Below are 26,330 nucleotides of genomic sequence, written 5' to 3'. Positions count from 1 at the left end.
CAGATGGGTACATGGAAGCTAGACAACTACACACCATTGAAAAAACTTTATAACCCTATAGATCTGTTCCTTAGAATGCCCAGCAATTAATGTAAAACAAGTTAATCCATTATACTTCTGCTTTAGCCATCCCAAGCCTGTTTAAATCAAGAAGTGAAGGACAAAGTCACTAATTTACAGTAAAAAAAATCCTTACTAAGTTAACACCAAAATCCCACCACTGGTATGGCCAATTCTTATATCAAACCTGAGGAAAAGTAACTTCTGCATTCCTTGTTTCAAATTTTAGATACAAATCAGGTAAGCAGTTTGATTCAGAAGAATCTTTCCATAGGCATATGGCTATGTCCATACAGATATTTGAGAATTCAAGAGCACTGTGTGGCCAGTAGAACCAGCAGAGGATGCCAGGTGTTCAGTCTCAACAGAAAAGGGCATCAAGCTTGCCAAGGCCTCAAACTTCCAGCTACTGCAATTTAAACTTCTGTTTTTAAATTAACTGTAATACCATTTCTAGATGCAACTTGCTTTAGAAGGATGCTTGGGAGACTTATAGCATGTCCCTCCTCCTGGCAGAAATCATTAGTAGCTGTGTTGGGAGTACTTAAGGGTCACAGGAACATGAGAAAGTCATCCAAAATAATTAAGACAATGAAGAGCAAGGAAACCTAATCATTTATTACTGAAAAACTTCAGAAGGCAAGCAGTGAGAACAAAAGATTTAACAGTGCCATCTTAAATATTGTCCAAGCCATTGAACTTTGGATCTAAAGTTTACTCACGTCTGTTCTATTTCTCAGCAAAGTTATATGGGTGAGTTTGAAGTTTTACTGATTTAAAAGCCTAAAGCTGCAGATAAGGTAAAACATGAATCCATTTAGGCAAGCTGAAGCAGGTAGGGATCCACCAGAGACCACAGCGATTTGTTCACATCACATTCCTCCACCTCTGCCCCTTCTGCTGCCTTTCTCCCCCAACCCCCCCCTTTTTTTTTCTTTCTTTCTGGAAAGTTCCTGGAGCTGTAGCTCCTTTCTCTTCGCCACCTCCTCCTTCCTTCCGACCACCAGAACCCACAGCTTCTCTGCACTACCTCAGGTCACACTCACTGCAGTATCGGTGCATCCAGCCGTAGCACCCTACATTCATTGGTGCATTGCCAGCCACACACAGCCCTGCAGTGCGCTGTGAGCTTGATCAACAGGGAACATACGACTTGCTGAAGTGGCTGGTGAAGAAACCATCTGAGTATGTATGTATGTACGTATGCATAAAGAGCACAGGGCAGGCATCTACTTCCTTCTCCTGTGATGGGACAGTACGCACACCGTAACTGCTGCGCACAAAATCCCCCACTCCCCATCAACCAAAGCTACTTTAGGTGCAGTCTCCTATTGTGAGAACTGGGGGTAAACAGACAAGCTGTTACATGACTATACAGACCCAAACATTTTGTTCTCTTCTGCTCTTAACAATAGTGAGCATTAGATTCCACGGGCAGAAACACATTCCTTAACAGGTAAATGGGAGCAGACAAATCTCAGTCCAAGTAAACTGAAAATCTTTCCACAGGATCTAGCAAACTGTGAAATCTGGTTGCTAGTTAACATGTCAGATTTGCAGAAAAGCAGTTATTAAGAAGCAAAAAAGACCACAGCAGCTGTAAGTGTGCATTTTAGATATGGATTTCAATAAAAAGCTACTAATTCCAGAGTATTTCTGCACCTTCATCCCCCTCATTTGAGATTACTCACCCAGTAGTTATAAAAAACAAACAGATCATAAAGTTTCATGAACTAGTTAGAACTCAGATAAAATTTTATTTAAAAAGCGCCACATACAGAAAGCCAGGCTCTCTGACAGAATAAGAACACAGGAATATAAATAAAATGGAAGAAAGAAAATAATGATCTCTCAAGAAGTTGTTGAATGCTTGCAAAAATTAAACAGTAAGTTTTTTTCAGTGCAAGGGCAAACTGTGAGTTCATACTATGCAGTCCTTAGTGCAGAAAAATTAGGAAAAGAAAAAATTGACTTTAAAATACCAACTGATGCTAATGGCTAAACCAACATTTAAAATGAGTTTCAAGCATTGCATTTTTATCAGAAATAATGGTACAGTTTTGCAAAGTTTCACATACACTTTTCAAGTTGAAATCCTATCTCAGTTGTAATAATCTCCTGTAAAAGCATGAAAAACCTCAATGATTTCAATTTAGTAAGGTAGTCTCAAACGATTTATTTTTAGAAAAATATTTAGAATAGTTAAATTTTTAGAAGTTATATATATATTATACACCTGTTTTCTTTCCCCTACACAAATCTTACAGAAGAATGTGTTCCCATGTGTTTACCACTTAAAATAAGCTCAGTTTCTTTATATAGCAGACACTATTCAATAGGCAATTCTGATAGAACAGAAATGGCATGCAACATAAAATATGCTTAGACAGATGACATTACAGTTCTTAAAGGCTAAGAGAGAGTCTTGAAATTACTTGTAAGCTTAGAATCAAAATTCCAGGAAAAGCCTCTGGCACCACAATAAAAGCATCAGCTAATTCAGGGCTGTGTCTTTCCATTCTTCCTTCACACTGAAGGAGCCTCATGGGACAGATGGCCCCTGCTGAAGTCAACAGGACTACCAGCAGACTGGTATACTATGTAAGGAAGGATGTCAAGGTCTGACCTTTATGTTCCCACAGCTAATGACTGGTGACAGTACCAAGAAACAAACACAAGAGCCTTGTAATATAAAGAGCCTCGTATTGTGAGCAAATTAGTTCAAAAGGTAAAGGAACTTCTGGAACTTAGAATACTGTTTAAAGGACAACACAATATTCAGTTGATTTAACAGGTTATTTTTGGAGCACAATCAAGTTAATGAGTATATCATTAGCGTTCTTTGATATTACTTCTTCTTATATTTAGATATATCTTTAGCCAACTTCACAAAGGTTTTTTTAGTCCTTTAAGTGGTTCTTCGAAATTTTGCAGTGAACAACTACTATTAGATGCCCTAGCAGCTTGCAAGATTTTAAGGCTCTATGCTTATTGTACCCCTTTATTTAATGGGCTTTTAGAAATGGAAATACTTATTATAGAAGTTTAGGATAAAATTTTATTTTAAGTTACTGCATGCCCAGCTCATTAATGTCACATTTAGGATCAGAATTTAGGTCTTAGTAGATAAGAGACACTTTGTATGTTTTACCTATACTGACTGAAAAAGAATTTGAGTACCATGTTAGCTCAACCATTCAAACAAGTTAAAAAGCTTATCAAAAAATATTTTGTACATTCTTTTGTATGTCAAGCATCAAGTAATAAATTTCTATTAAACAAAGTTGTATCACACAACTGTCAAAAATGAACAAACAGAACAATGCTGGAACAAACCATTCTCCTTAACTTTGGGCTTGGTCCCAAAAGAGGTAGTCCGTAAGTCACACAAAAACAAAAATTCCATAGAGTTAACCTTACATGCCAATCTCCTCTACCACATGCAGCCTCATCACTAAATAAGGCTATTTCATATCTGAAAACATTGTAAGTTAGTGTTCATGTAAATACAGGAACTATACTTGAAAACTATTTCCTCATCTGTAACCGAAATTCGGTCCAGCTGAACCAATATATTAAGTAGGCTTTGCGCATCAGCCTCATTAGTACAAATTCAGCTTTTCTCCAAATTAAATTTGAAACATGCCTAATACACAGGTATGCCTTTAAATAACAAAGGATACATGTATTTAGGTGTGGAGAGAAGCTTCACATTGTGAAACCTTGTTAGTTATACAGGTGTTTGACTATCATTTCTCTACAAATGCTGCTGCTGCCATTGAACTCCTCATGGTTCCTCTTGCTGAAGCTGCGAACTCTTCAATTTCGGCATTCAGTCTATTAATTACCCACTCCAATGCTTCACGGCCCTACAGTTAAAGAAAAGTTTATTAGTGTAGAAATCTTAGTAAATAGGTTAAATCCTGTCTTATGAAAATTGCTACAAACACAATAGTTGAAAAAGGAAGAAATAAATGCCTCTGTGATATTTTTTACTTCAATAACCAGAACACTGCAGGAACATGTATTGCCTTACATTTCACGAAAAAATTGCTTTTGTCAGCAGTGCTCACATTATGAACCACAATAGGCTTTTCATCCAGATTGCTTTATCATTCTTGAGGCTGAATTCAAGGCAACTTTAGATTCCCAGAGGATAGACTCAACTAAAACACCACTTCATTACTCCCACATAACGACTTCAGATCTGTCTGGATGTATATCCTTTTTCAATAGCAAAAACTAATAGATGGCATCAAGAGGGCAGTAAAAGAGTAACAGTGCCAGACTTAAGTGAGTGAAGATGTTTTTCCAGTGAAGATTCAGAGAGCTTTGCCAATAATAATTTATTATCTCCTTTCATACAAGGGAAAAAAAGAGGAAGTTCAGCAAGCTGAGTGTTTAGTCTCTACAGTGAAGGCAGTAGAGCTATGCAGACCCTTCCTAAGGTTGCTGACAAAGCCAAAAATAAAATAGAGATTTTTATTCCCTTTGTCATTTAGCCAGTGGTCACACATTTTACACAAGGATCATACTTACTTTATTAGCATTAGAAGAAATTGTGTTTGCCATTAGCCCTTCTAGGTAACTGCTGAGGCTGACACCTTTTACAGATATTATTGCTTCTTGTGTCAAAATGGTTCTGAAACACAGAACAGGAAATTATTTAAAGTAGTTTAAAAAGAATGCACTGCTGAACGAAACTTGCTCCTCCCCAGCAAGTACATTCCCTCATCAGCTTCACTGTATAACACAGAACTTCTTACCCCATAAATACAACCCACTTGAACAGTGCTTAACTTCTTTACACTTCTACTCATAAAATAAAAACCAAGAGTCCCCACCAAGTCCAAGTGTTCCTTTGTGGCACGCAACTATTTCCATCTTTAGCAACAGGAAGTTAAGAGTGGAAACAGCAGATTTGGAGTGAAGGTATACTGGTAAAACAGCATTAAGACATCCCCTTCAACAATAGGGATTTAACATTTCTGACTGTCATGGGAGAAAAAAACCTCTTATGTTAGAATCCTGAGAAAGATCCTTCAGAATTATCACTAGTCCCAGCAGTATAGACTCAGTAAGTTCTAAACGTGCCTTAAAAAAACCAAACACCAAAACCCAAACCTCCAAAATTACAGACTAAAGGCAAATAAATGTGCCTTCTAGTCCAAGTTCTGTGCTCAGGCTGATGAAGAAATAAGGAGCTGATAACCGAAGATCTATACAAACTTGGTTACAGACAGGACACAGGACAACTCCCTGAAAAGCTGATCTGCATTGATCATAGCATGACACTAAATTTCCCAGTAGTGCTCTGCAGAAGCATTGTCACTAGGCAAAATGACAGTCCATTTAATTCTTTTGTAGACGAGTTACTGTAACAGAAGTGATGTCAATCTCATCTTTTGTTAAGAGAAACCATGGAAATTTTCAAAGCCAAAGTGTACTACTACAGGGCAATCTCAGAACAAAGAGGTACTTACTTGTCTGGTTCGTGAGGGTGTGGTTTATAGACAAGCCTCTCATCTACTGACACTAGGTTTGTAAATGAAATCTGCAGAATACAAGACAAGATTACCCCTTGATAAAAATATTAAAGGAATGTAGTAAATAAAACTGCAGATTCAAAACTAATGCTTATATCTGATTTAAACATTATACTTTTCCTGCAAGTATTACGGTTGTAGAACAAGATAGAGAAATCTCCAAGTTCAGCATTTGCTGATCCAGTTCTCTTTCCTTAAGTTTTTTGGGTCATTTGCCAATATACACTACCACATTTCTAAGAACATTTCAACAGTGGGATCAGACAGATGGGAGTAGTACAAAGGACAGAATGTTACATGATTAGGAAATGGTGACAGTGTACACCAAATGGCTTTCAAAATTTTTTTCTTAACACCCCTCCTGCTCCCAAAACTACTCCTGTCCTGCTCATCAATATGTTCAGATGCTTTGGCCCTGACAAGTTCCAAAAACCTAGTAGCTCCTTTCTGAAAAACAGAACCAGCCAACTATAAACACATTACTTAAACCTTTAACTCGTATTGTTCTAATGCAATTTTCAAGTCATTTTCAAGATGATTTTCCTTTTCAAATTTACAATTTATAATCTGTAACCTATTTCAATTGCACTTACACAGCTACTTACATTACTGGATTTAAGCTCCATTGTTTTTTTCACTGGGTCAACAACAGAGTGCTCCTGAATGTATGTCTTTGTTCTGCACGTGCCAATGAGCTAGAAGACAGGCAAAGACATATGGCATTAATTATGCTAACCAATTGTAATATTTTAGTGCCTTTAAATTCCTAAGTAGTGGTTATTGTATTGAACAGACACCAAAACAACAGAATTAGGGCTTAGCTTAAAATAAAACTGTTCTGTTGAAGTAGATCTCATTTTCAAAATGGAAGCAATCTAAGATCCAGGCAATTTCTGGCTATCAGTTAGTTGCTATATGTACTGCTATTGAGCTTTCCTGATACGTAAATGCTTATATTTTTAAAGCATTAGAGTTATGAAATGATACACATCTATTACAACATCTTGTTCACAAGCTTCCGCTCCCTCCAGCATCCTTTTCAAGCTCTGCAACACCATACGTACTGATTTCACAATGGAGGGTATTCCCCATTCTGTACTGAGGAGTCTGTGGCTGTGCAACTTCCCACTGGGGTCTACGTGTCTGTCCAGGACATCGACTCCGACCACGCTGGGGTTCATGGGATTTGGGTATTTCTGCATGGCAGCCGTCGTTACCGTTTCCCAGGGGTGACTGCCAAAACAGAATCAAGACACAAAGTTGTACACCTTCATTTTTTAATAGGATTTCTATTGAACACATAGATTGATGTGTAAACACAACACATCAATCAATTTCTATTTTAAAAGCAGTCCAGTTTCCCATTCTCAACCCTACAAACACCCTTCCCTAGAGGAAAACATCTGTTTTGTGGATTGGACAGTGGTACACGCAAGTTAAGCATGCAATACACCTGATTAGTCAGGACTCCTGAGTTCAATTACCTTCTGGTTTATAATTTGATAAGAATGTTTTCCCTGTGACATAATGCTGAAAGGCTGTCGCTTTTTTCAGGTTTCAGCAATACTGGAATAATTTATTAAGTTGTTACTTTCCCCTAACAAGCATTTCCTTTGGATTATTTTTCGACATAGGTGTTTTGGAGCACTTGAGCCCCGACAACACGAAGCGCCTCATACAGCTTTGGCGAGCCCGACACCTAGAAGGCGAGGGCAGCACGGAGATCCCTCAGCAGGGCCGACACAGCAGCCGGACCCGCGCTACCCAGGTACGCCTCCTGCTTCGGTTTTAAAACCACGGCCTCCACGGTCTCACCGGCTGCGCCTCCTCAGAAGCCCCCGCTGAGGGCAGCCCCCCGCACACTGTGCCGGTAGCCGGGCTGCGCCCCCCAGCAGAGCGGCCTCAGAGCCGGCAGCCGGCTCGGTGCTCTGCCCACCGCGGCGAGCGGCTCCCCGCGGTCAGTGACCCCGGGGCGGCAAGGACGCGCAGAGGCAAGGTCAACGGAGGCGAGCGAGCCGCGGCGGTCGGAGCAGGGCCGCGGCGCCCGGCCGGCCCGGGGGGCAGAGAGCCCCCGGGCGGATTCCCTCAGTCCCCCAGGCAAGCCCTGCTTGTCCCCTCACGCCGTCCCCGCGCTACACTTACTCGAAAACGTGCTCCGAGGTCCAGATCTTCATGGCGGCGGGCACGGGGCAGGCACGGAGCTGGAGGCGCCGCCGCGCTCTCCTCGCCCCCCGGCGCTCCGGTACCCGCGGGGCCGAGCCCTGCCGCTGGCAGCCGCTGCGCCTGCGCAGTGAGGAGCGAGCAGCCGCCGGGCTGTGGGGCGCGGAGCGCGGGGCTCCAATCGCCGCGCGGCGCCGCGCTGACGTCAGGGGTCACGTACCGCGTGAAAGTCACGCAGAGGACCCTCGGCCACGTGCCTGCTGCCGGCGCGGACGCGCTCGCTGCGCCAGACCGGGAGGCCCCGGCCCCGGCCTCTCCTGCTGGCGTGACTCTTCTTGTCCTGCCGTGGCGTTAAGGCGACAGCTGCCACGTTTCCCGAGTTCTTTCCCCACCGTGAGTTGGGGTGTGGATAAAAAGTGCAACCAAGTAGCTTCCGTCAACGGAGATTTAGTTACAGTTGAAAATCTTTCAAGTTACTCCGGTGTGTTATAAGATGCTCATTCATAAATCAGACCGGATAGCTTTTGTAAGGCTTAATCAGTTAAAGTTGGAATTAACGCGCGTTTTATACTAACTCAGGCTCTCAGGAGCCCTTCTCTTCCTGCCTTGGGTAACACGGGCCAGCGCTCCCGCTGACCGAGGACACCACCTATTACCCCGTTAGGCCTTTGGCTGCTTTCGGGGACAGCCGTGACACGGTTGTCGGTCACCAGAGGGCGCAGAGATCCTTCGAGTCTCACTGCCGGACCAGGGGCTCGTGCCGGATCGACAGACAGGACACGTAGAAATGTTATTTAACCGATGCATGAGCAGTCATACCAGTGCCCCACCCAGGCCAGCACTCTGGTGTCCTTAGCCAACGTGTTTTGTAAGTACACTGCCTGGAAGTTATTTTATAACCAACAGTTACAAAACAGACTCTTTACTATTTTCTGTTAAGAAGCACCTCTGTAAGAGGCAGGCTGTTCCAGAATGGAAGGGTTTCAACAAACTTGTCCTAAACTGTTTCTCTTATCCTTGAAATAAAACAAGTGATTTACAAGGTTAATAAAGCAGTGAGAAATCAGTTATAGCAACAAACAAAATCCCATGCATTTTGTGGCACATAATCAAGCATTTTCTCAGAAAATTCTCAAGATGACAATGTTGAAAGTGCCTTGAGTTGTATAGAAATTGTAATATTCTCAAACAGGGAGACAGCAGCACAGCATTTCATGGACACAACTCTCAACCAGTGAGTGACTGTTATGTATTCACAACTGCACAGTAATGGCCCCACTGGAAAAGATTGAGAGGGAAATTTCCCAGAAACAGGTTATTTCACACAGTGAAATTCCAAGCATCTTTCTGCAGTGCCAGAAATCCTAGCCAGTTTGTGGAAAGACTCAGATTCAATGAATATTCCCATGCATTCTTGTTGTTCGCACTGAATATCAAATACAGAAGCCATTATACAGAGAAGCTACTATTTAATGATAAACTACCAGATTCTGTTAGTAGCAAATACTTAAGTGATAGCTGTCGAGAGAATAAATTTTTGCTGGAGAGACCTGTCTTGATCTTATTTTTCCTGACTGTTCCACCTCACAGGACTATTCCTAAACACTGTTAACATGCTAGTAGTCTATTACAGTGTGCAAGGTTATTTCTGGAAGACTACAAGTCAGTTCTAAATCCATTGTAGTCTCAATACTCACCGAGTGATTTTTGCAACTGGAGAATTTTGCAAAGGATGTTAAAAATGCTAAGCATTTGGAGAGGTCTCAGAATGCAACACATAGTTGTGGAAGATGGTGACCCTTAAATAGACATCGGCAATTCAGCAGATACCCATCTCCTATCCCTTAGGCTATCTGTAGCCTCTCAGTTTTTTCTGTAAAACCAATGTTAACTACTAGAAGCAAAACAAAATGACATCTCTAAGATTAGGAGCTGGATCTCAACAGTTCTCGCTCATACAAGCTTCAATTTATTTTAACAGTTTTGTTCAAGTTAGTTTCTGTATTTGAGTGATATCAAGGGCTGAATTACTTATAAACCCGACTTTTAAAAGGAATAATAAAGTTATATATAATAAAGCCAGACTTTAGGAAAATAAAATGCTCATTTGTAACTGCAGAAGAAAAAGTTGCACATCCGAAACATTAGATTTCTTTACATTGGTGATGCTGCATCTTGAGAATATTGTGTCCATTTTTATGACCAAGAATTTAATACTATAAAATTTGATATCTTTTCCCCTATATGTTGTTATAATCCATCTAATAATTGAAATCAAAGACGACACATTTCAGTTGTCTGTCCAGTCCCAGGTACTACCAAGATGATCATTAAGGACCATAATGGACATCTACAAAAGACTATAAAAATCTGTGGAAACCCATGGTGAGGTTCCTTAGTCCATATGTATCACTCAGGAGATGTTTGCTTATGACTCTGTTAAATGCAACTGATGCATGAAATGGGCCTTGTGGTTATATGCTTCATATAGATTTTGGCAGGGCAATCTCCTTGGCATGACTAAGAAAGACTTGAATTTGCTCTCGGAATTCTGTATGAAAGTGCTCTGAGGTTCCAGTTAATTTATTTGCAGAATGAGTCATTATGATTTTGTATTTTCAGACCCATGTTTGCCAGCAGGAAGGTGTGAATTGTCCCCTTTAAGCAGCCTTGTGAAATATCCATCATTTGGACTGAAAAGCATAAATGTCAGGAAATAACTCACAAACCAAAACTCACTTTATCTCCAGCATTAGGTCCAGATCATTCATGCACTCCATAATGGCTACCAAAACCCCAGATTGTCAAACCCACTCAGGCTTAGACAACCGTGGTTTTAGCTTTCTGTAAGAAAAATAGAGGTATTGTGTCACACTTAGAAAAGCAAACACCATCCTGGTTCAAAGCCCTAATCCCAGAGATCAACTAGACCACTCTGCAGTACATGTCACTAAATTCTAAACTGCAAAGGGTTTGGTGACAATGGCAGTGATTCAAGCTGCACTTCTGAATGACATGAATACAAGTCAGTGGCATTCATAATGGATCACCACAACCAAATTTTACTGTGCCGAGATTGCAGATGACTGAAACAGTGAAGAGTAATGTGGAAGGTTCCATATTTAACTGCTGCACTTCCTTGCAACAGGCAGGATATGAGCTCTGGTTGCTTATCCTGCTTCACGTACCACAGCACTTCACAGTTTTCAGATTAAAATTGAGGCAAGTTTACTATTTCATACACTTAAGAAAAATATATTTGGTAGAGTATTTTTTTCTGCTCTCATATTCCAAAATATAACTAACACTAAAGTAATACTGCACCAGTCCCTTGATCTGAAATGAAAAGTTTTGATGTGTGTGAAATAACTGGTATTCACATGCAATATTAATGGAAACCATTCAAAGGTCTTGCTCTTTTCTTGAGCTGGAAAAACATGTTCACACTCCCATTGTCAGTCTGGCAATTGTACTGGCAGAAAACTGGCATTATCAATGTTTTCTTTTCCAGACATACCTCTTCAATTACTTTCATTATACAATTCTTAATGACTACCCCCATCTACAAACACTCTTTCACCATCAGCAGTCAATTCAGTATTAGGAGGCTGTTAGTGCTTGGCTGTATTTTCCTGTATGTACTTCTTAAAAAAAGCTTTGTTGGATAGCAAAGCTCTTTCCAGTGCTTCCAGAATCAGCTCTGTAAAGCCTTGCAAGTTATTATACATCTCTGTATGAAAAGGTCACCTCAAATTGTACTTTTAATAAGCAAATACCCTTCTCTTCAGAAAGCAAGCACCACAATATGTCAATGTAGATAGTACCAACTCCTCTATGTTTTGCTCATACTTTAATAGGAGTTTTGTTCAAGTAGTTTTGATCCTTCCACATTTCTGTTTAGTATCAAAAGGAAATACTAATGGGGAAATGCCACCACTACACAATGAAACATCCTGAAAACATGGTGTTAGTTGCAAATGAGTTTACATGATGATACATTTACTGGGTGTCTTGGTTTTGGCTGGAATAAAGCTAATTTTCTTCCTGGTAGCTGATACAGTGATGTGTTTTGGATTTAGGATGAGAATAATGTTGATAATACACTGATATTTTAGTTGTTATTAAATAGTGTATATACTAGTCAAGGACTTTTCAGCTTTTCATACTGCCCTGCCAGTGGAGGCTGGGAGTGCACAAGAAGCTGGGAGGGGACACGGCAAGGACAGCTGACCCAAATGAGCCAAAATGCTATTCCATACCATATGACATCACACCCAGTATATAAACTGTGGGGAGCTTGGCAGAGGGCACTATGGCTCAGGGATCAGCTGGGCATCGGTCAGCGGGTGGTGAGCAATTGTATTGTGCATCACTTGTTCTGTATATTCCTTTTCTTTTCTGTCCTATTATTCTGTCTTTATCTCAACCCATGAGTTTTACTTTTTTTTTTTTTCTGATTCTCCCCCCCATCCCATGGTGAGGTGGGGGGAGTTAGCAAGCAGCTGTGTGGTGCTTAATTGCTGTCTGGGGTTAAACCATGACACTAGGTCAGGACAGAGTTCAAACTATATCATGGATTAGCATTCAGGTGCTTCAGTGCATTGCTTTCTCTCTGCAGCGAAACATAGATGGAATAAAAATACTTCCTCTTCAATACTTAAAATGTGGTTTTATCAAAATAACCAGCATTCTTTACCAGTTTTTTTCTCCTCTGCATGGCATTAGCAGTTCCACTGCTGATGCTGAGTCCTAACAGCTGCTTCCCACTGCTTCAGCAAGCTGGTCTCCCACTCCAAAACCCTTCACCTTCTTCATAACAGATGTAGTCCCAAATTCCTTGTCATGGCTGAGGTCTGGACTCATCACTTGACCCAGGACAGAGGGAAGGGACAGGAACCTAGCAAACAGCATTTAAGACCACTGAGCTCTATACTGTCTTAAAGCTACTCGCCTCATTCAAGGTAGCTGCACTGTCAGACTGCACTCTATACAACTGATTTCTCAACTTCTGTCAAAGCTGTTTAAGCTGGCTGGAACAGATGCCATCTGAGGTCAGTTACTCCCATTCTCGAGCTGCTACTCATGTTGCTCTGGAACAGCTGTTCATATGGCCAGGATGAGTGCTGTAAGGGAACAATGCAGCTTAATTTCTGTTTTCTGCACAGTGAACCATAAATGGAACTGAAAAAATCACAGAAAGGTGGCAAGAACAAGTGGTTAGGCTGATTAAGCCAGTGCTGTGTAGCCCCCAGAATGCCTACTGGAATCATAGCTTGGTTTTAGCTAGACAGTTTTCTAAGTTCACTGCATTTGGTTTTCATCCACTAACAAACACTGGCTTGGTATTTCTTAGTATCATGCAGTTTGGTTCAACCCAAAATAAAACAGATCAGTGTAAGACAACCAAAGCCTGTATTTGTCTCTATCAGTCAACCAGGAGAGTTTTTTTTTCTGTCCTTTAGTATTTAGGGCTCTTCCTCCCTCAATTTGAAGAAAAATCAGATTATAGAAATAGCCAACATATCCCCTTCCCTTAATCCCCCATGTTCTGGTGAAAATGGCTGTCAAGTTGCATGTGAAATGCAAATAAAAATTTTTACAGATTATAATTTTGTATCCTGAGAGTAATACCTATCATCCCCTCAGAAGTAGCAGTAACCATATCAACTTTCAGAGAAAAGATGCATGTATATATATATTTTTATTAAGAAATAAGGTTGAATCGAATCATGCCTTCTGTGTGGAAAAACCACAAGAGGGGGCTAGATTTCCATGAGGTTCTCCACGTGAAGACCTGTTGCTCCTTACTCCCTTGGAGGGAAAGGACTCACCGTCTCACAAGCAAACTCGCCTCGAAGTATCCACATCTCGGCATTGGTACATGAAAGAGGACAAGATCCCTACTCTGATTCTGCATCCCAGCAGGAACCACTCTCAAAGGGCTACCCATCCTTAAATCCAGAGAACCTTTTTCTGCAGAAATAAATTGTTCCCCTGCTTCCATGTTAAAATGTGACCTAGACAGAAAATCCTTGCTGGAAACCGGAAAGATACATTCAGGCCCTTTTTTTCAGTTCTTCAAAAATATTAATGAAAACTCAACATAAAAGCAATGAAACATCCCCAAATAATAATAAAGGTCCCTTTTATGTCCTAGTTAAGCCTGGTTAATTTGTCAGAAACTTAAACCTACAAAAAAGACCTGACTTACTGCTGCACCAGTTTACAGATCTTACTGGCTGCTCCTGCATGACTTCAGCAGCAGAAGAATGGAGGAGACAGGAATGTATGGCCACAAACAGTCCTGACAACAGCATGATCTTAGACCAGTTTAAATGATTTCTGAAAATGCCTTCTTTGCCTCAGTCTTTAATAGCAAGACTAGCTGTATTGAGGGAATCCAGCCTCCTCAGCCAGAAGACAGACCACGGTATTTTACACCAGAGGAAAGTGCTACCCCTTCAACATGCTACTGATCTATACTCACCTTCTGCTAGTGAAAGGATAAAAGGGTCTGTAATTGGCAATCTGATCTCTGACATAGGTAACCTACAATGATAATAAACATACATCCAAAAATCCATTGCTTCTGCCAGTGCCTTCCCAAAAGGACTGAAAAACCCCAGAAGTTTTCAGATAACATGTATATAAATAGCAATCTTCTAGCATCTTTGTACGCTCACCTTCAACATTTGCCTTCATCACAAGGACAAGTGAAATATAGGCAGCAGGAATCCTGTGAGACTCTAAAGATTCAGAACATCTGGTTGTCTGGCCAGAAAGTTTCCAAATCACTTTTTTTATGCCAGGAATTTAAATCACATGTAAACCTATGGAATGGAAATAAAGGACAGAGAAGTCAATTGCTCATGGGGCAATATCAAACCCAGACTCATACAATTTGATTCTATGTACTATTGCTCATGTACGTGTCTTATTGCAGAAGTGAAATGCACTGAGTGAAAACCACAATGTAGAAGTTTGTCTCAGACAGCTTTTCTTGTCTTTTGGGAGAAAACAGATGACACAAAAGGCAGAGTGTATAATGGGAATTATTCATTCTCAGCTGCCATATTCTATTTTCTGTATCGTAAAAAAGGGGAGATATACTTCCTTCTTATGACTAAAACCAATAAGGTACTAATTCTTTTCCACAGATTTAAATGCATATTCAGAATTTGTTTTCCAATACTGATTGCATAAAAGGATTCTTCCTGGAGTTTCTTAATATATATTATTTTCCTGCTGCTAAAATCTTTCATATATATATATATATGCATGCACAACTGTTGTACAAAGGCTGTAGTGAAAAAGTGCTGTTGTTCTCTAGCATGGTGATACAGGGACCTAAAAAAAAAAAAAAGGGATGTAATTTCTTAACAATACTATTGCAAATCTATTTCCTGTTTCAAAATTATGCTCATTTCCTTCTCAGACACATTTAAAACAGTCTGGCTCCCAAAATAATTTCTAAGCTCGAAAATAACATATGATCTTTTGAAAACCATCTGAGATTTGTTTGAGGTCTCCATACTGGTGTTTCCACTTAATAAAGCAGTCAAATTACTACCTCATCAGCATTATTTACCAGGTTGCATAAATTACTTCAACACTGGACAATTATAGTGAATGTGGTTTGGTCATGTTTTGCTGAGAGTCAGTGAATCCCTCTGTAAGGGTGATGGCAAACAAACAGAGCAGCAGCACATCCTTCTCTCACAAGGCTGCAGATCTCTCTGTCAGCTTTTTATCATCTACAATGATTGGCTGCATTTTGGATAGGTACCTGCCCCACAGAAAAGGCAAAGTTTAGAAGTCACATGCACTTCCTTTGCTCAGTTTTTACACACACATTTGCTCTGCTCGCTATCTACACAAAGAGTTGCATATGCAAATCACAGGACTTTGCTGTCCATGCCAGTAAGTTTGCATCCAGAAACCTAGAAGGGGTAAAAATTACATTTAATGAACTCACAGATATTTATTCATGCAAATTTAGGTGTCAAGAACCTGCTATGAAAAATATTATAAATTCCTAAAAATCAACAGATGGGTAATTTTTAGCAAATAGTCTTAAAAATGTAGCTTTAGAAGTGTATATGGTAAGTATGTAGCTACTAGGAAGAGGGAACTTTTGAGTAATAACATTGCAGTACTTCAAAAAGCCTTCTGAAAATCTAATGAGGCAGAAAGTTGAAATTATTTCAGTGAATGAGTAGTGTCGATGGTCTTACATTATCCATGCTAAAAAGCATTCAGAGCACCTTGATTAGGTTTGTAATCATAGCTGAAAAATGTGGCGGTTTTCTCTTTGTTGTATGATCTTTTTGTTCTTTGTAATCATAAAGCTAAAATCATATTCAACTTTGTTTAGCATAAGGCTGACCTCATTCACTGCTAAAAAGCAGGCAAAACCATTTTACATTTGCATTTGAACGGATATCTGAATCTTCTCTATCCAGTCAAGAAAGAGCCTGTGCTACCAAGGTGATACTTTTTTTTAACAATATTCTGAAGCAGTCAACTTGAATGCATTGTTTGATAATTGTTTTTAAAGAAACATTGGCCTTTTATTTTCTATTGAAAAGCATCTGATTCCTGCATCAAAGGACTGTCTTAAGCTAAAATAAACACCACTCACCATCAGTGGAAGATGCTGGGTTACACGTGTTGTCTATGTATTCCACTATACATCGTGCCACACATACTTGAGAACAGTCTTTTAGACAATTTCCAGAAGTCCTCATCTATGATGAAGTAGCTTTTCTTTCCCTTGCAGATACTTGTCACTACATACGCAATTCTACTACATAACTTCCAGTGACGTGATTTAAATAAAGCATGTACAATGTCTCAGGTAAAGGCAGACTGAGATTTTAAAACAGAAAAACCTGAGAAAAATCCAGAGTGCAAGCTTCTACTATAGTATACAGTTGTAGACCTGTGCATTAAATGTCAGATAACAGCGTTTGGTGCTTTAACTAGGGAAATAGTGAAGTATGCCTAGGGTAGCATTCATCAAATGTAATTTAGTAAGGTCTTAACAGAAGGTGATGCGTATTTCAAAAAGATTTGAAGCAGTCTTTGGTTGAAGAGAGAATGGCCTCTTTGTCTTGACCGTGGAATTGACTTTTCTTGGAGAAGCTCTGAAAGGCAGATTGCAGTCAGAAACTATGTATGAAAGAGATGTACAGAAGATAATAAATCTTTCATCAGGTTCTACCCTGGGTCTCCCATACTACCCACAAAGGGAATCACGCACTCCAGAGAACCCATTTTTAAATTTACAGGATATTCTGACCAAATGTCACAGGATCAGTAAGCAAATTCGTTTACTATTTCACTCACACTCTAAGTCATTCTTAATAAGTAAAAAGTGAAAAATTTGTGATAAGATCTTTGGAAACCTGTGGCCATCTGACTGTGAAATAATAGCATGGTATATGAACTGCTAATTGATGATACTGCTACACTGCTGCTAAAGCACACTAATTTGTAGCTAATTGAAGCTAAGTACATCAAGAAGAGATTGAGTTTTTGTTACCTAGCATTTAATGTCTCTTCCTTCCCCAGATAACCCCCACACCTTGAAAAAAACACCAATGTCCTCCCCCCCACCCCCTCAAAAAAAAAAAAAATTAAAACTCAGACATTATCTTTGTTTCAGAGCATTTAGTTTAAATTAGGGTCTATTAAAAATGTGCATTTAATAGAATGATCTGGCAGTAGCCCTGGAACAAACATTTGATTTTTAGATCCCTTTTATTTTATTCTTCTGCCATATAATGTCCTAAGAGGCTTAAAGCTGCACACCTTCAGAGTCCTGTTGCCTCAGATACAAAACTGGCTAAATACCTTCCTTATCAAGCACGTGATACATCTACTGCAGTTGTGAAACATACTGTCTAACATTGTCTACACTAATTAGGCTCTAATGTCGTTTGTATAATTTGAATGTAAATAATTATTTTTCTTATCAGCTTTCTCCCCCCCCCCGACAACATACAAAATGTAAAAAATAAATGTACACACAATCACACACAGCTGGCCATCTCATTGCCTCAGCATTATCCTACTGATTACTCTTAAGGTTAGGTCTTCCACCTGCTATCTGTGGTGGTTTGTTTTAACATACTCAAATTGCCACAGTGAAATGATATACCATATTGTACAGGTGCAACTTGTATTTATGATTTGCAGCAGGGGTCTTAAACAGGTAGTACATGGCCCTTAAATGGCTTTTGGCTAGTGAATGATTTGGTTTCAATTTAAAAACTGACTCAAAATTTGTAACAAGGTATGTGCTGTATGACTCATTAGAATAATGAATTTTGACTTTTTTTTTTTTTTTTTTTAAATTGTGCTATTTCCTTGACTGCCATAGTTCAGTGAGTTTGATTACGGCTAAACAAACAGTTCCATCTTGTCTGTGTCATTAGTGGGAGCAGCAGCTGCCACCGGGTGTTTGACTTAAGTGCAGATACACGACAGTGTACAGTTCATGGATGCAATATGACTATTCTGTTGTCTGGGAAACAGTCTCTTAAACTCTGCATAATATGACAGTTACCAGCCAGATAATGTTTTTTCTTGCAAGCATCACAAATGTGCATGTGATCAAGTAGGCAGATGATAATCACATGTTATCACCCACAACTCATGAGCAAGCACAGTAACAGCACAATTAAAGACAAAACCACATATTTTAAAATACTTTGAAATTGCTGATGATTTTGTGTTGTTTGGAAATAATAATGCTTCTCCCCTACATCTGATCCTTGCTTAATTCTAAAGACGACAACATTTCTTACAGAAACATACCATGCTATCAAATGTTCGTTGAATGCAACTTTCTAATGCAAAACCTTGAAGAACCAGTGATGACAGGTAGTGGTCATAACATATTACATGTTAAATCACAAACATAACTCATGGTCTTCAAACCTTGCTCCTGTATCCAAAATTTATATAAAGCCCTTTGTTTCAGAAATCTTGTACTCAATCAGCTATCTTTTGACATGGTTTAAAGAAACTGCAACCTGGAAATAAAAGTTGAGAATTCTTCATACACAAACTACTGCATGGAAGTGGGTACTTAGTCATCAATGCTGACATCTTAACTATCACAGAGACAATTATCAGATCAATTATAAATCAAACAGTCTCTAGCTTACATCTGTCAGTGGCTGACCACAGAGCTATGATGAAGACAAGCCATAAATCATTTTTGTTCAAAGTTTTATGGGCCAGAGAACAGGTAGATCTGGGGTTTAAGTCTATTTATGCTGTCCTTAGCATTGGGATTGTATTTGCCACCTCTCTGGGAGGGGGAGGATCCAGTCTCAGCAATCAAGAGCACAAGACTTCATCTTGGGGACTACAGTCCTTGAATCTTTAACAGTAACAGCAACTTAAGGCTCAGTCCCAACCTTCTCAGCTGGGCTTGACAACAGTAATTCCCAACTCCAAACTGAGAAGTCATTGTGGTGTTTGGATGGAACTGACAATCCACAGAGAAACAGCTAGCCTGAAAGTCAAAAATTGCACCAGAAAATAGCCCTTCTCCTTCTGGGGATGAGGTGCTCCAACAGTTTAAAAGTTTTGATATCTTATCAGGCCAGTGGTAGTTTCTGGTTTGTAGCTTCACTGAAAATACATCTTTTCCAAGTAGTCTTCTGAGGGTTTTTCATGAGTTGACTTCACCTAACCTCAGGGATAAACTATTAAAGAAAAACAAATTAAAAAAATATTATCAAATAGGAGAGTCTAAGATGGAAACTTAATGCAAGTATCTTCTATGCAAATAAAGTAATAGAATACTCTTCATATACAGTTGGGACAAAAGTATTTTCTTTCATGGCATTCTCTAATAACATTGTAAACTAATAAACAGATTCCATAAAATCTTCATTATTGTAAAAATAATAGATTTCCATTTAGGAAAAATCAAAAGCAAAGGCAACACGATGGTGTGATCAAAATTAAGTGGCAGAGTCCAGCTACATAAAATGCCTGAATCTGCACTGTATTATAACCACTGTCTGACACTTAGTACAGGCTATGGACGTTTTTTTATATACGTAACTGTAAAATATTGTAGCACTTAAGGAAAATGAAAGGAATACATAATCTTGGAAGTCCTGTGAAAGAACTCCACTACATTCTCTAGAACTGTCCTGATCCAAAGACAAACACATTTATGCAACAACTTAAAGAGGATCTAAGAATTTAGTAAGTATTATAAGAACATAAGAGCTATTAAAAATAATTTACAGAACAGTACTTGAAGTGTTGCATCTTGTGAGGAATACCAAGTTAGTGTCATCACACCCTTAACTCCTGTGCATGTAGTATACCTGCAAAATCATACACTTGTTTTTCTCCATACTGTTACACCTCACTTTGTACCAAGGATGGAAAGTGCTCAGTGCACATGACAGTTCTCAGAAACTGAATTTAGATATGGAAACTTGGGATTCTTCTAGGTCTTTCCCCACCCCCATTATTGTTATTGTGCAGCTTCATTAGTGATAATCAGTTAGAGAGCACTTTGGGAGACAAAAGCTTTTTCATCATTGTACCACCTATACTTAATGTGATGATGAAACTAAGCTGTATACTAAGCTGTCTGCAACTTAGTGTTTCAGCAAAAGCAATAATTAAAGGACTAACAACATGTATAAATGAAAAAAATGTTAAATTCAAAGCACTGAGAAAGCATCAAACTTAGTATGATTAAGCCAACTTGGATTAATGCCATCCATCTATCTCTTCAGGATATATGTATGTTCTCTGTTACATGTGTATAAAGTCCAAAATGTTAACAGTCACAAACTGAAGTTAAAAATATTTTTTAAAGGTATAAATATTTGCAAAAAGTAGTTTTAACAATGACTAGTCTTCTCACATTTAAAATGCAATTTTTCATATCTAGTTCTTGCATAGTGTACATTAAAGCACTTTCTCACTAGGTGCCTCTATTTTTTTCTCTAAACTTGTGTCACTGAACAACTACTTCAAGTTGCTGCACAAGTAAATAATATTTGTATCAGTTCTATTGCACTAAATCAATAGGATATACATTGTTTTTCCATCAGATTCATGACTACTAAGATGGAAAAACTGGAGTTTGACCTTCTTGGTTAGTGTTGATGTATGGTTTTTCATGCTCAGAAATAAGAATAGCTTTTATATACAATTTCTACTCGTAACAAGTTCTGAGCATACAGCAGCTCTCTGAAATACATAAAATACTGTAAATCGGTAATTATTAGAAATTAAGGTCCATAAAAAGGTAAGATGAAGAGTATATGAGCTACAGCAGCTTTTCTTTTTAATCAAGATATGCATACTATGTATCTTCTAAGTAAGGGGCTCCCAAATGTACAGTGGTATGAGTATCATAGGAACAGAAAAAACAAATACTGTCTGAACAGCTGAACACTCCCCTGAGCATATGGACTCAAACAGGGACTGATGCTGCCAGATACATTAGCAATGAAAGCAGGAGGCAAGGCGAGTTCTAAGTAAAACTATGATATTAAAAAAAAAACCTCCACAAAGCTTCATTAAACACAGAGCTTGGAGACAACCCAGTATCAGAAGCAACTAAAACTTATTTAATTTGGTTACTCCAAAATCAGTGTTTGTTCCTTTTATAAATGTGTATTTTAGTGTGTCATATACATCTTAATCCTTGCTGATACACTTAAAATTAGAGGAGTACTTTCAAAGTCACCTGAACACTCATACGAGGGATCTGCACAGATTTAAACAAAAGTTAACTACAATTACTTACAAGAAAGACCCTTCTTCAGAAAAGTGATGGTGAATATTCTTTTTAGTTCATTAATTTTTCATCTGATTATTTAAATGTGAGGATCAAAACCATGAAAAAATGTCTGCAGAATTAGGATTTAGGCAAACCTCAGATGCTGAATCTCTTTCTCTGATCACTTAGAAAATACTTTGTTCAAAAAGTAATTCCTACCTTATCTGCTTGTAGGCTTTTTTTTAAGTCCTATATTGAGAGTATGGTATGTAATCTGTTTTTAAAAATATTTAATTTAATATTTATTATTTTAATAATTTAATATTAAATTTACTAATTTAATATTTTGTTGTTGCCTCTTGGAGAACCTAGTCAGCATGGGCATTCATTCCAAAAACTGAAATACTAAAAAATAAATATCAGAGAATCTGTTTTCTGAAGAACATGGCTATAAATGGAGAGAAGGAGAACAATTGTTAGCCCCACTAAAACACACAATTTTTGGCAGATGAACAGAATGGGATTATAACTGTCAGCTTTGTTCGTTAAATTGAGCACATCAATTTATTCTGTCTTTTCAGAAATAATATGAGAAAGCACTGAGAGCTCTGACAGTTCACAGAGACTACTTACTCAGCCAACAGGGAATACCAGCACTGCGAAGATGGAAGTTTTCACAGGTAATAATCTGGATAACAAACTCTTCTCTTTGGCAGTTGTGAATATAATAACAAAGTAAATTATAACACGTATCCCAAACAACAAAGCTTGCAGAATCTAAACAGTTAAAGAAAATGTTAAGAAAAAGATATTTTTTTCAGTACTTTATTTTTGCTGTATTGATTTTCCAAGGTAAAAATGTGAAAGTACCTAGCAATTGCTTCTCCTAGAAATAACTGACATTCCTTTTTACTTGACTTATATCTACTTAAACATTTTCCAGGTTTTGGCACATTTATTTACTAATATTAGAGAGGCTGTAAATATTTTGAAGGAAAAAAAAACATTTTCTGTGTGACATCTTAACTGGCCTGTTACATATCCTGAAAATGGAATGCCAACAAGTTTCCCACAGACAGAGTTTTCCTGTGAGTTTAGTGTTGGCCTACGAGCTGTGCCAGCCCCAACAGCTCCTCATTTCTGTGACTGCGCTCTCAGACTGCAGACAGTCACATCTGTGCCCAGAGCAGTGTGAGTTCTAGTTTGAAAACCTTTTTTGGGGGTGGAGATTTGATGGACTAATTTTTAATGTTCTTGAAGCTGAATTCAGGAACATGGTCTTTAGTAGTTTGGTTTAGGCAAGAAAAAGTGTCTAAGGAGTCAAGTTCAAGGCTAAATTAGAAGGACATAACAAAAACATTACTGCACTTAAATGATGATAAGAATGTTGCTGAGGGATCATTGCATCACTGGCCTTAAGAGGGGAAATTAACTGGGTTTCAAAACTGACATGTTTCTGAGTAGTTTTTGTTTTCCTGCTTCCCCAAAGCTCAGTGGAGGTACTTGAATTTTAGAGTTCATTATGTTTGGATGTTTTCTTTATACATGTTAAAATACTGTCTGTAGTTGATATGCTTTCAGATTTTCAGTGTTAGGAAATGTTCTCATTACAAGCCATAATAACTAGTATTTTGTGTAGGAATAAAGAAGTAGCAGCCTCATACAGTCCACTGACTATTATCCACTGCTGTTGTTTCATGTGGGCACCAATGATACAGCCAGGAGCAGCCTGAGGAGCATCAAGAAGGACTACAGAGCCCTGGGAGTGGCAGAAGGACTCTTGAGCACAGGTAGTTTTTTCATCAATCCTCCCAGTCAAGGGGAAAGGGGTCTGAAAGTGCCAGTTGAATCCAGCAAATCAACAACTGGTTACGGGACTGGTGCCACAGCTGGGGGTTCGGCTAATTAGACCATGGGACTCGCTTTGAGAAACCTGGCCTACTGGGGGCTGAGGGGGTCCATCTGTCAGAGAAGGGGAACAGCATCCTCGATCGTCGGCTTGCCACCTGGTGAAGAGGGCTTTAAACTAAAGTTGCCGGGGAAGGGGAACCTCAATCCATCCCAATCCTACCAGCTGATGCCAGTGCCAGCAATAGATGCCCAGAGCCTGGAGAGGGATCACAGGGCAGCAGGAGAGCGCCTGAAAGGCAGCACAAAGGAATTCCAGCCAGTAAGTCAGCTTCATCGGGGGCCCAACTTCAATGCCTCTGTGCAAATGCTCGTAGCATGGGGAATAAACAAGAGGAGCTAGAGACGTGCGCACACCTGCAGGGCTACGATCCCACTGGCATCACGGAGACATGGTGGGATGGCTCCTATGACTGGAGTGTTGGGATGGAAGTATACAGGCTCTTTAGGAAGGACAGGCAGGGGAGACGATTCTCCCCCTCCGCTCTTGTGAGACGCCCCCTGCAGTGCTGTGTCCAGCTCTGGGGGCACCAACATCAGAAGGACACGGACCTGCTTGAGTGGGTCCAGAGGAGGCCACGAAGATGCTCAGGGGGCTGGAGCAGCTCCCCTGTGAGGACAGGCTGAGAGAGTTGGGGGTGTTCAGCCTGGAGAAGAGAAGGCTCCGGGGAGACCTTATAGCGGCCTTCCAGTACTTAAAGGGGGTACAGGAAAGGTGGGGAGGGACTCTTTGTCAGAGGGTGAGGGATAGAATGAGGGGTAATGGTTTTAAACTGGAAGAGGGCAGATTTAGATGAGATATAAGGAAGAAATTCTTCCCTGTGAGGGTGGTGAGACACTGGCACAGGTTGCCCAGAGAAGCTGTGGCTGCCCCCTCCCTGGCAGTGTTCAAGGCCAGGTTGGACGGGGCTTTGAGCAACCTGGTCTAGTGGAAGGTGTCCCTGCCCAGGGCAGGGGGCTGGAACTAGATGATCTTTAGGGTCCCTTCCAACCCAAACTATTCTATGATTCTATGTTTTTTGGTACAGATGATTTTGATTTTAAAAACCCCAAACAATAAAGAGATAAAAGATAAAGGTAAAAAGTGTACATTTACAGTCTTGAATTGCAGCAACTAGATAGTGTAATCAAGATAATTAGCCAAGAAGCTATTTACATCTGACAAGTTAAGTGGTGAATGACCGCTAACTCAAGTAAAAACTTATAATTGTGTCACAGATTCTTCAATGGCTCTATTCAAGAAAATAAAGCGATACTTATGCCCACAGAACTCCAGTGAAATAAGTAAGTAGTAGTATCTCAGATGTTAGAAATATGAAAATGTTGAGGAGATTTTCTCAAAGCTCTAGGATCAGCTAAGGACTCGATTCCCAAGAAAAAATTAGTGGGAGTTGAGCTTCCAACTCACATGTATCTTTTTTTCAAGATCTGTCTTAAGTGGCTTTTCTAAGACAAAAGAATGGTTCATCTTGGATTAAAATGTAAGAATTCACAGTTCCCAGTTCAGTCAAATAAGCCACATTTTCTCACTGTACCTTTTCATGTTTTTTCTTTCATTTCCATGCATGCGTGCACTTAGGATGTTGGTGCCAAAGAGTCCTTGCACAGCACACATGGCTTAAAAATTTGCTTTCCTGAAGTAGTTCTACTAATGATTGATAGGGTGTACAGACCATCTTTTTCCCCAAACCTTTGAAGATGCTAGAGATTTGGAAAGGTAGGTAATTATTGAAAGGGCACTGTAATTCTAATATACATTTTGTTCTAATGCTGTATTTTTAATTGGGAGCAGCCTTGAGGTGTTTATTAAATTGCTAAATATTTCAAAGACTTAGTTTTTATTAAAATGAATCCTGAAAGGATAGTTTAGTAATGGATCTTTACAAACACCATAACTGAAATATATAACATGAGGACAGCTGTTAAGATGACTGTTTCCATAACAGCACACATCTACAGTAAGGTCCACAATGACACAGGATACTGTTTCTATGGTAATAGAATGTCTTAGCCTCAAAGATGCACTGAAATCCATTATGAAAAGTAAGAACTAATATTTTAGATTAAAGGGACTTCTTTGTTTATACTTACCTGTGTCTAGCCAGTTGTTGTCACCTTTTTCTTTTACCTAGATTGTAAACTTTTTAGTTGCTGACTCTCTTTAGCCTAAAGAAATAGGTGATATCTAGTCATTCTGTCTGTCCTCCTCTTACAACTTTTTAAACTGTTGGTTGATTTTAATCAACCCCCGACTGTGGGACTAGTATGTGTCTACTGACTGGGACTCAGTAGACAAGAGTGCAGAAACCCAGAGTGGTGACAGCACTGGTGGGAAGTCCATATGGTAAATTCAGTTGCTTTCTGCCTGGCCTTTGGCTTGATCAGGCAGCCACAACTGGGAGTGCCCCCTAATTAGGGGATATGGGACAAGCTGTGCTGAGGCTGAGGACAGGAGGACCTGGAGATATTGGAAAGGAAGGGTAAGGGTATAGAATATGCATTTATGGTGCTCTGTAGACACCATAGTGTCAAGCAAATTGTAACAAATAAATTAGAAGTGTTAGGAGATGGCATAGTAACAATTTCAGCATGGTAGGAGTGACTGTGCATATAGGCACAGACAGACAGACATGCAGATCAGCCTGTCTAGGAGTTTCAGTTTCTGTCTTAAGAAAACGTGAGTTATGCCCCTGCTAAGTAATACCAGATCTTAGCAACACTGGTGCTCTCAATTCTTTGTGCTTTTTCCATGTTCCTGTATCCTGAGTTGGCTAGATATTTGGCTGTAAAAATTCTCACAGATTATTATTCTAGGGTCAAATTTACAAAGGATCAGTAATATGTTAGATGTTGGGGTTAATACTTAGCAGATTCCCAACAGAACT

The 26,330-nt window shown here is 39.4% G+C and overlaps 2 protein-coding genes across 2 annotated transcripts in view; one reads left to right on the top strand and one right to left on the bottom strand.

Annotated features, from left to right (window-relative positions):
• ZNF831 (zinc finger protein 831) overlaps window positions 1-26,330 on the top strand; it is a 60,936-nt gene that overhangs the window by 7,853 nt on the left and 26,753 nt on the right. Inside the window, exons 7-10 of the mRNA XM_074843397.1 lie at window positions 7,241-7,374; window positions 22,119-22,217; window positions 23,256-23,327; window positions 24,664-24,729. The gene's annotated coding sequence lies outside the window, so the exon portion shown is untranslated. The remainder of the gene's footprint in view (window positions 1-7,240; window positions 7,375-22,118; window positions 22,218-23,255; window positions 23,328-24,663; window positions 24,730-26,330) is intronic.
• Window positions 1,795-7,903, bottom strand: PRELID3B (PRELI domain containing 3B). The gene is made up of 6 exons (XM_074843400.1): window positions 7,749-7,903; window positions 6,671-6,839; window positions 6,212-6,301; window positions 5,544-5,614; window positions 4,600-4,702; window positions 1,795-3,929 (listed from the first exon to the last, which is right to left on the bottom strand). Exons 1-6 carry the CDS (start codon window positions 7,778-7,780, stop codon window positions 3,810-3,812), a joined length of 585 nt encoding a protein of 194 aa, XP_074699501.1. The 5' UTR covers window positions 7,781-7,903; the 3' UTR covers window positions 1,795-3,809.

Source organism: Strix aluco, chromosome 17 (genome assembly GCF_031877795.1).
Source record: "Strix aluco isolate bStrAlu1 chromosome 17, bStrAlu1.hap1, whole genome shotgun sequence".
Taxonomy (NCBI): domain Eukaryota; kingdom Metazoa; phylum Chordata; class Aves; order Strigiformes; family Strigidae; genus Strix; species Strix aluco.
This window is presented reverse-complemented; position numbering and strand designations above follow the sequence as displayed.